Source organism: Charadrius vociferus, unplaced genomic scaffold (assembly GCF_000708025.1).
Source record: "Charadrius vociferus isolate BGI_N301 unplaced genomic scaffold, ASM70802v2 scaffold806, whole genome shotgun sequence".
In the NCBI taxonomy this organism is placed as follows: domain Eukaryota; kingdom Metazoa; phylum Chordata; class Aves; order Charadriiformes; family Charadriidae; genus Charadrius; species Charadrius vociferus.
The window spans coordinates 318,619-329,080 of record NW_009649038.1 but is presented as its reverse complement, the minus strand read 5'-3'; the positions used below and the strand labels follow the sequence as shown (position 1 = coordinate 329,080).

General features: G+C 41.2%; 1 protein-coding gene across 1 annotated transcript; it reads left to right on the top strand.

Moving 5' to 3' along the window:
• Positions 1-839: 839 nt before the first annotated feature.
• BBS12 (Bardet-Biedl syndrome 12) lies at positions 840-2,981 on the top strand. Its single transcript, XM_009887893.1, has one exon. The coding sequence runs from the start codon at positions 840-842 to the stop codon at positions 2,979-2,981; it is 2,142 nt and encodes a 713-aa protein (XP_009886195.1).
• Positions 2,982-10,462: the final 7,481 nt, after the last annotated feature.

The following is a 10,462-nucleotide window of genomic DNA, read 5'->3' as shown; positions in this document are numbered from 1 at the left end:
GAAAATGAGCTTTGTGGATTTGGAATGGTTATGCAAAGGGATCTTTAGGGAGATAAAATAAATTATTTGAATCTGAGCATAAAAAGTATATGACCCAAGGCTTCTTAATTAATTCAAAAAAGGAAAAAAAAAAAAGAAGCTTTAGTTTAATCCGTGTGGTCTCCCACAGGAGTGTGGTGTGGAAGGGATTTGAGGGGAGAGAAGATTTATTTTTGGCATGTTAAAACTGACTAGTAGATCAAAACTTTAAAGTCTTGGCAGTTTGCTTTGTGAGATATGAAGAAGTGGCATTCCTTTTCATGAATGTTTAATGAAATACTGATGCGTGCCAAATGGAATAAACAGAATTGGAATAAAATAAGTTTGACTATGTTTTTCCGGATTTGAAGGTTCAAGTCAGTGGCACAACTACTGGTACCAAGATGGATCTGTACAGACCACTTTGGTTTTGCACTAATTGTCCATTCTGCTCGAATGAACTTTTGCCCCAAGTAAGGCAAATAACTGAAATTCCAGATAGCAGGTCAGGAGAGAAATGGTAGTTCTATAGAATCTGTACTGCTTCATGTTTAAGAAACCACTGGAATTAACAGCACTGTACTATCTGCCAGCAAGAAAAAAATCCATGGTATTTTAGCAATGTACCGTTTCAACAACTGTGTGCATTGATATCTCGTAATAAGTGCACAGACTGAAGAGCAGTTTTATACAGAGAGCCTCATGGGAGAGCTGTGTTTGGTGTTAGACTGTTAATTTCATTTTGGGTGATACATGGTCTGGAGTGCTGTGGGAATGGGGCAATAAGTTTGTGTTCTGTTCACAGATGCTGCCTGCTGCCCATGGCTTTCAGGGATGTGAATGCAAGAAGACATATTGGACTTCAGCAGCTCTCATCCTTAGCATTAGCTGGAAAAACATTATTGGGGCCAATGAAATCATGTAAATTCATTGTGGATGAAAGCACCAACCAAAGCACGTTGATTTGTTCTGCTGCTAGACTGATTGAAAGTTTGGATTTAACTAGTGCTGCTGGACAGCTTCTTAATGAAACCATTCAGGCACAAAACAAGGAATTTAGGACTGGGATAAGTACCCTGTTGTTTCTCGTTGGTGCGTGGAGCAATGCCGTACTGGAGTGCCTCCAGCAGAATGTTCCTGTTTCAGCAATAGTATCTGTGATGTCTGAGGGGTTGAACTCTTGCTGTGAGAAAGTCCAGTGTCTTCAAATATCAATACATGATGTAAATAAAGAGCTGTGTTCTAGTAGTGCTAGGCAAAACGCTTTTAAAAGTAAAACTTGCCAAATTGGATGCGACAGTCCTCTAAATCCTCAGATTTTCCTGTATTTTCAGAAAGATATTTCTACACCAGGAGAAGTAATTCCAATAAATTCCTGTTCCCGTCAAGAAGATGATTCTAATTTTAACAAGCGCCTGGTTTCACCTTTGGCCGGCTTTGGTTCAATAGCTTCTCTTGTCAAACCAGCGGGTGACAAAAGTACTTCTCTGATTTCTGGAAGTGGTGTTATCGCATCCAGCTGTAACAAACAAAAGTTAACCCATAGCAGACACTTCAGCGCTCTAGGGAAAAGCCATTTTTCAAATCAGCAAGGTAATTTTCAGGGATGCATTTTAGGACCATCAGCAGATCCATGTGAATGTTATGGTTTAGGACATCTGGCAATGGCTCTGAGCCACGGAAGTCAGACTAGCGTGAAACTGCTGCAAAGCATCGTTGCATATCAACAGGAGAGAGCAGAATGCAGTGGCTCTTCCCAGTTTAATATTGCAGAAATTGTGACATGCTGTTTACCAGGCCTGCCTGAAAGCTATTCTTGTGTCTCCCCGGGCTTTGTCACACTAGTATCACCAGAACAAGCCACAGTTATCAAATGCTTTGAAGACAAACCCCTTCGGATTCTTCTAATGGATGGTGACCTAACTGAACAATATCGTCACTTAGGTTTTAATAGACCATGTAACGTAAGGACCATATTGGAGCATCCTAGCCTACTGGAAGGCCGAGCAGAAGACTTGTGGCTAAGCAGTATGTTAGATATTCTGATAAACTTTGAAGTAAACCTGGTTTTGGTCAAAGGAAACGTGTGCGAAAACTTAATGGAAAGATGCATAGCAAACAGTATATTGGTAATTGGTTCTGTGGCTCGGGATGTGTTGTGTGCCTTTGGGGACGTCACTAGTGCCCAGTCAGTGACGTACCTGACCCAGCTAAATGCTGCTTGTGTGGGGAGTGGGGCCCAGGTGGAGCTGTGGAAGGCCTGCGATGGACGTGCAATGGATCTGGGTGAGCTTGTGCCAGTCTGGATTAAAGTGCGAGGAATTCCCCTGCTCACGGCTGTGCTTACCACTACTGTAGCTTCAAAGATGCAGCTCATTGAAGACCAGTTCTGGACTTCAGTATATCGTCTCCATCATGCTTTAAATGACGGGAAGGTTTTTCTTGGTGGTGGTGCAGTGGAACTCCTGTGCCTTAGTCACATTCAGATGCTTGCAGAACAGCCTTTAGAGCCAGCAAATAAAAATGCTGTGAAAGAGTTTCACAATCCTTGTCTGGCAGCATCTGTGACAGAGTTTAAATCAGTTGTGCTCCAAGCATTAGCGAGTGGCTGGAAGCAGTATCTTTCAGTGGTTATGTGTAACACTGCAAAAGCTGCATCGGAGTTGGAAGCATGTACCTCAGTTGATCATCACCTCAAAAAAGCAGCTGAGTGTGGCTCTCCCTCAGCGTATATATTGAAAGAGTTTAGAAGAGGTGGTCTGCTCAGGGGTGGTTCTGGTCCCTTTGCTGACCACGAAGAAGGTCTAAAGGTTTATGATAATGTTACAGCCAAGACAGAGGCATGGCGGAGAGCTCTAGACTTGGTGCTGCTAGTGCTTCGAACAGATGCCGAAATTATCACAGGTCCCAAAAGGAATCAGCTATTGCACTCACATTTATCAAGTGAATTTATGTTTTTATAGGACTTGCAGACTTTATTTATAAGTCCCTGAGTCAGTGAGTGGAAGAAGTCCAGGTGCAACCTACATTTCTTCATAAAGCAAACATTTAGATGTGATTATGACTTGAGAGAGTTACAGCGGAAATCAGAATGTGAGACAGTCACAAGGTAGATATAATTTCCCATTTCTAGAAACAGGTTTTAAATAACAAACAAAAATCAGTTGTGGGCTTACCTCTAGCCCCAGCTGTGCGTTTTTAACTAATGATATTGTCTGTATGGATAGAGTAATCCAATCAAACTGACTTCTTTAATCTTATTTGGAAGAGCAGATGTGCAGTTCTTTTTTTAATTGTAGCAAGGAGCACTCCGTGGGTTGGAGAAAAGTTTGATGCCTCAGATATGCTTATGTTCTGAATATGTGCTGTCTGTAGAAGGTATTTGGACTTGTGTTCTGTAAATCATTCTTATTTAATATCTTTTAATGTCTTCTAAAGAAGAGTAGGGATTTCTTACATAACGTTGGCATACTTGTGTTAAATGAAAGAATATACATAACATAGTTTTTAATTAATATCTTGCTTTTAATTTCTGTATATAGCAAATGTAAGAGTTAAACTTGCAATAACTTACGAGCATTACATTTTACGCTAAGAGATTGTATTAGGACATTCTACTTTTGGATATTTATATGGGCCATATATCTCCTATTTTCAAATATATACCCTTTGGCATGTCTCTTGTTTTGACATAAATTCAGGCTGAATCCTCCCTTTTGGTATTCTAGAATGGATGTATCTCTACACAAAGTTTTCTTTTACATCACAAGTTGGATTTTTGGATTATTTCCTTTGGGCTTTTTCAGTTATAATGCTGAGAGGAAAATGTACGTTTTAGCTGTTGGCTAAAAACTGAGAACAAATATATCATGATGATTGAGGCAAGGCATTTTTACGGTGTTTCAGCGCTTAAAATTTGAAAGCAGAGCCATGGAGAACTGGCACTTCACTGCAAGAAAAAGGTGTGTAACTATGGAGATATTTTTTCTGAACTTGACATTCTGAATCACACCTCTCACCAGTCTGGTGACAACAGAATGGAAAAAGATGGAAATGGTGATACTAAAGCGGAATCTTGCTTTTAGGAACTTTCTCATTAAAATGCTAATGGCTGGCAGTACTTGGTTTAAGCACTTATTCATTGTGATTGCTGGTGCTGGTGGCAGACAGTCCTTCTGTGGTGAAAGCTAAGAATTGGGGTGGGCTCAAGAGTGTTTTCTGACCCATGATTCAATGGAAAGGCAGACAAAGCAAAAGGTGATTTTACTGTTAGAGCCTTTGCTGCTACCTATTTACTATTTTAAGTGGATGTTTTTTCTTCTGGACTTATTTTTCTTGCAGTATCTCTCTACTGCAGAAGACATCTTGGAGAAGAGCCATCAGCTGCCTCAATCACCCATGACCGCTGGCAGTCCCCCAGCTGACTTGTACTGAGCATTAACACAGTTCTCTGCTTCTGTGCCATGTTGGAGTTGCTCCTTCCTCCTGGGAAAGCCCTTCCCCTCTACCTGTGCATTTCATGGTGCCTAATTCCAGAGAGCTTGAGTTAATGAAAAGGAAAGACAGTTCCTAAAATGCCTCCCCGGGTAGTGCCGACTCTTTGGCATTATATCCCATTATAATTCTCAGTAGGTATTTGACAGTATCTGATACTTTCTACCTCCCTCGTGTTCTCCAAATTTTTTTACTTCCTTTGACGTCTTCATCCCCCTAACACGTAACTCCATAAGCTACACCACATTCTGATAAAAGTAGCCCTTTCTGAGACTTGCTTACAGCTTGTGGGTCTCCATAGCTGGGTGTTCCCCGGAGTGGTGAGGTAGGCTACTGAGGTGCTAAATTAACCTTAAGCGTGAGATTAAATTTAGATCCTTAGAAACAGCTTTTGAGTGTTGAACTGATCAGAAGCTCTAACTTCATTTTTATGAAGAAAAGCATCCATCTAAAGGCATTTTATTCTGAAGCTTTCTTCTATGCTGATGTACACTGTATCAAATTATATACGTGGATCTTCCATAGAGCTGTTTACCCAAGTGGTTCACACTAGGTGAATAACTGATATATTCATATTTAAGGAAAGAAAGACAAAGATAAAGAAATTCATCCTCAAATATGGTTTAGATACATACAGGTATACTTGTGTGTGTGTTAAAGTAGTGTTATACAGTATATTTTCAAAGGTTTCACTCAGAGTTCTCATTGCTGAATTGCATATTTTTATATTCTACTTGCATGTAACTGGAAGGCTCTTAAGGAGGTTAAGGGAGTATATTAATAGCAGTTGCCTTTTAGAAATATGAGAGGAAAACTTTGCTGTGTGTAGAAAGCTATGCTCGTAGTATTTAGCCATCTCTGACCTGAAACTAAATATTTTGGTTTTCTAACAAGCTCCAGAATTCAGTGGATTTTGGCAAAATCTCATCAGTACTATAGGGGTTTATAATTATAGTTTGAAACAGTCATTCCTAGCAGCATAGGGATCTAGTTATGTTAAAAGTTTTGACCATCCTGCAATTATGTTTTCATGATTAATCAGTTCGCAATTGATGTTTGAGGGCTTGGCCATACTCCTGGTGTACTAAGACATGAGAGAGAAAGAGTTTGGTACATCAAAAGAGGCAAAAGGGGCTAGTGGCTGTTAGCTGAGAAAGAAATGGAAACACAGCATACAAATAAACAGGCTCTGCTGCTCTGCAAGTGTTTGCAGCTCAAGTTTGGCTTTACACTGTTTTTCTTGAACCTCATGTACTGAGCATTGCATAATCCCTGTTCTCAAGAAGAGATCCTGTTGCACTTTATTTGAATAATAGGGTTAAGTGGATTATGGAAAAACTGCATACATGAATTGTATTGAGGTGGTCCAAACATCTATTTATAGGGCTCTTGAACACTGAAAGCTGACGCACCAAATGTTGAGAAAATCCAAAATAACGTAATTTTTCCAATCAGGCTGTTAAAAAGTACTTAATGATATATTTGAATATTGTGATGCAGAGGTTTTCTGAAAAGCTGTCAGACATTATATTTTGCTTATTTAACACTTGCTTTTCTACAGGCCAACAAAATGGGAAATTTTATAAACTAGCTAGGTACTGTATCCTGGATTACTTAAAATTATTTCTTTGATATGCATAGAAGACTAACATGCATGCTGTCCTCAAGGCGTCCTCCTTTTGCAATGTGAAATACAATATACACATGTGGCTTCCTCCGCTTCAATTCTCTAAAAACTCTTTGCAACATAGAATGAGGTCCTGTGCGTGTTTGGTATGGCGCTCAGCGTAGGGAATGATTTCAACTGCTGCGGGCAATTTCAGCTTCTCCTAGGCAGAGGCTCCTCCTAAGGTACACAGGGGCTGTTTGTGTAGAGTATGATGTGATGGAAGAGCAAAGCTTTTACATTTGATGTGTCTGGGAAATTGGAAAATGGCAGAGATTTTAGGGAAGGGATTGTCCCAAGGAGTAGGCAGCGTCTTACTCCCTGCTGAAACCCTGTCCTAGTTAGGTGTCTTGTTTCTCCCTTGCATCCCAGTATTGTCATTCCCAGCTCACTCCTTCTGTTTAGGACTGATGCCATTTTATTTAATGTTTATAAGGTCAACTCTTTAGGGCTCTCTGCTCCTTCATGATTTCCTGAAATTGTAGTAGAGGTCTTAATCATAGCAACGAGACCCTTGTCCCAAGCTGTGCTAGCCTAGAGGGCACACAGCCTGCTTGCAAATTCTGGTCCTATAAGGGCTGATAGCCTGATGATCGATGATTGTCAAGAGGCATCTGATGGTTTGGCTGCTACCAGGTACACTGGAAAAAAAATAAGCTAGGAAATGTAGGAGGCCGTTGTCCCCAGGTAGGCCAAGAAATGACTGTGGCAGGTCAAGGTAGTTATGGAGCAGGAAGGGCTGAAGGTGAAAACCTGAGCTCACAAGAGAGTTGGGAGAGTCAAGACAGTTTATTAGCACTGACCTCCTTTTGATACTGCAGGCCAGGGCTGCTGAAGAGGCTGGGAGGACATTTCCCTTTTTTAGGGGAGGGAGGTAGAGAGGGGGATCTAGGAGAATAGTTAAGGAGTGACAAGCTCTGCTCACAAGGATGAATTGACTGGTAGACCCGAGTTACTCTGTCAGGGGAGACGGGAGCGGGCTACAAGGCTGACACTGTAGATTACATGTGCTAGGTGAATGAAGTAAAGCCCTGAACTTTACAGAAGTGTGCCCGTGCTGAATCTGAGTTAACTCATGGTTCACGTGTTTGTCACCCTCACTCTGTCGCTTCCTATAAATACCTTTATTTTCTAAGAAAAATAGAGCTTTATTGAAACCATATTTTACTTGAGTATATCAGTTGGCATAACCACAGGTATTACAAAAGTAGGAATGTGCTTCAGAGCAGTAGCTAGCGAGAAGCTGGTGAGGTGTGCTTTAGTTGCAGTACTGAAGTTGCTTTCCTAGCTGTGTTCCTCTAGAGTTTACAGTGCAAGTAGCGCATCAGGGGTTACTGGAAGGAGGTTTGTTGTGTGTGTTGCAAAGCCCAGTTTTCTGGATTTGGGGCAAATGCTGTCTGGTTCCCCAGACACTGGGAAGTCTGTCAGCTTTCCTTGCATTTTTTTTCAGTATTTGAGGAAAAACTTCATTGTACCAGCACAAAGATGTTAGTTTAAATCCCAAAGGCGGAAGGAAGTCTGGATTACAGGGTTTTTCTCAAGGCTTATGCTTATGTCTATTGTAAAGTGACTTGTTAGCATCATCAGAAGATTTATTAGTTTCCTTGCCTTCCTACGGTGCAGTGGGTAAAGAACAGAAAGCAAAGAAGGAGAACTGGGACAGGCTGTGGATGAGTTCTGCTATGGCTCCCTCTCTTCCCTTCGGACCTTCTCTCTAAATTCTCATGTGGAAAAACTGAAGTAAGAATAAATTGTGTGTGCATATATTTAGAGGGTTGTGTGTGATGGGTGCTTGCAGCAGGCCAAATGTGCTACTTGGGCGTGCAGCAGCCTGGTGGGTGTCAGCTTGCTGCCCCAGCCATCCCACCCATGAGCTTGGCCACCCTGGCTACCTGCTGGCTTGCCCAGCTCTGAGTAGGTTACCCTGCCCTTTACCTAAGTGGGGGAGGCAGGGACTGGGGAGCTGGGTGTCTTTCAGTGAAGGCAAAACTAAACCTCCCTGAGCCAGGGAGTCTGGGGTCACGGATAGCTGGGGTTGTTTTTTATCAAGCCAAGGTGGTTTGGAATGGCTTGGAAGAAGACTATTTGTGATGCTCTTCTGGGCTGCCCTATCTCCACTTCAGTTTATCCTGTGAAAGATTCAAGTATGGGGAGCAGAATGGATTTTTTTATTTTTTTTTCAGGATTCAACATTTCAAAAATCTGCCTGCTGTCCTGTGCTCCTCATTCAGGGGGAATAACATGGTTTGTTCTTTAGCTTAGAAACATCGCCTGTCCAGCATGTTCCCTTCTCACATGTTTGGGTCTGTAGTTAGTGAGACTAGAAATTACATTTTGCTGTGTTACGTTGGGAAACTGATGCAAACTCGCACAAAAATATTTTTGGACAACATAAAATGACACTAGCAGCTAGAAATTAAATCTTTTCTATATCTTCTATACTCTTGAAACACTCCTAGGCCACCATAAAATGTCTCTGGATGGAGTTAGTAGTAGTATTTTCTAATTGAATAAGAAACGAGCTTACTCTGGTGTGTATGGAAGCTGCCTAACCTCTTTATTTCCTTTTGAACTTCTTGATTTATTCCTGCCAGTGTTTGTTTTAAAACAAATGTTTTCAGCATGCGTCTTGCCCAGTGACGCTGAGAAGTTTCCTTGTCTAAGGCTTGCTGCAGTGGATCAAAGTAACTGGGGATCTTGCAGCAGGCCTTCTGCTATGAAAAGCAGGTTGGCTTCCCATAATCAACTCGGGCAGGACATCTAGAGGAGTTGCACCAACTCTACCAGGTAAGGTATGGATGTAATGTCTCATTATTGATGTTTTTTGAAAAATCTTTTGTGTGCTTAAACTCCGTAACACCCTGCTGTAGAATAGTGTCATACTCGTATGTGACTGAGCTGCTGCTTCAAGGATGTGCTTGCTGTTACTTGAACCGCCAATGTTTCCAGGACTGCCGTGCACAACAGGCACTTTTGGGAGAACCTTTAACAATGGAGACTTATTACAAGCCTTACAATTTGTACACGGCAAACTGACGGGGAGTGTTAAATTGTTCAGTTGTTTTTCTATAGCTAAGTAAAACGTGGATCTGGTACTGACCAGCTATAGATGCTTTTTTTTGTATCAACACCACAGGTTTCATGGGATATTTTTACTTTTGAAGGGATCATGGTGTGACAGGGTGCTCAAAAGTGTGGCACAGTGATACATTTGCTCTGTCCCTTGCACAACTTTGTGTTATTTCTCTACCTTCAGAGTTAAGCTAAACTTTTTAGCCTTTGGTAACTTCCAGAATGTGACTATCCATACTGTTTCTACAGCTCTTTTCTCAAAGATATTTGTAGAAGTGTGACTTGCTGATAGCACTTTGAAGCAGAGGGAATATATTCCAGTCTTATTCCTTTCTCTCCGTAGATAGTAATCTTTTCGAGATCAATTCCACACCAATACAGTTAGACATGAATTTGGAAAAATAAAAAAATCATGGACTAAATTCTGCCACTTACCACCAGCTTTGCTGCATTTATTGCAAAGCTGCAGGACCAAGACCCTTTTTTTTCCAAGACGGTGTGTTAACCAGGTAGGAATAGATCTGCAGTCTTAAAGGGCTTTTTCTTTGTAGATAATGTTGCTCCAAGAACTAATGTCCACAGGATGATTTCAGCAGAGTTGAAGAGAGAGTGAGAAGAGCTCAGGTATGTGCACAAACTAGAGACTGTTTTTGATCCTGAATGGTGGAAGGAAGAACACATCTTTTTTTGCTTCCTATCTGTTTATTCCGTTAGTAATATCCATTTCTTTAGACTTTTGAAAAACACCCATAGTGGTGTCTTTAGCTGCATTTCAGGGATGGGTTGCTGTGAGTACTGGGATTCAGTTTGCATTATGTTCCAGAAAACTTTATTTTTGCTGTTGTTTCCATTTTGAAAGCTGCAGTTAGCATTTGTAGTGGTCCTTTTGTGCACATTTTGCAGATTCTGGACTGTGTATTCCACAGTGCCCAGCAGAACTAGAACTGTGTTGTGTGCATTACAGTAAGCCTCAAGAACATAACCTGAGCTGGAACCTTCTGCAAGTACTTCTGTGAGTCCTTACAAATGCTTGTGATACTTGCAGGTACAGCAGGAGTGTGTAATCAGAGGAAAGAATGTCCGAGGTGCAACTGCATTTCTGTTGCCCTGAAAGCCCTCCCTTTTCCAGGCATGTAGCGTGCATTTCAAGATTTAGCAGAGGAACCAAAATGAAGTTAATTGTCATGTGTTTGCAGTGTTGAGTACTTTGGT

Bases quoted from the DNA above. Each gene is read 5' to 3' on its own strand.
- BBS12 (XM_009887893.1), top strand. From the start codon at position 840: ATGGCTTTCAGGGATGTGAATGCAAGAAGACATATTGGACTTCAGCAG.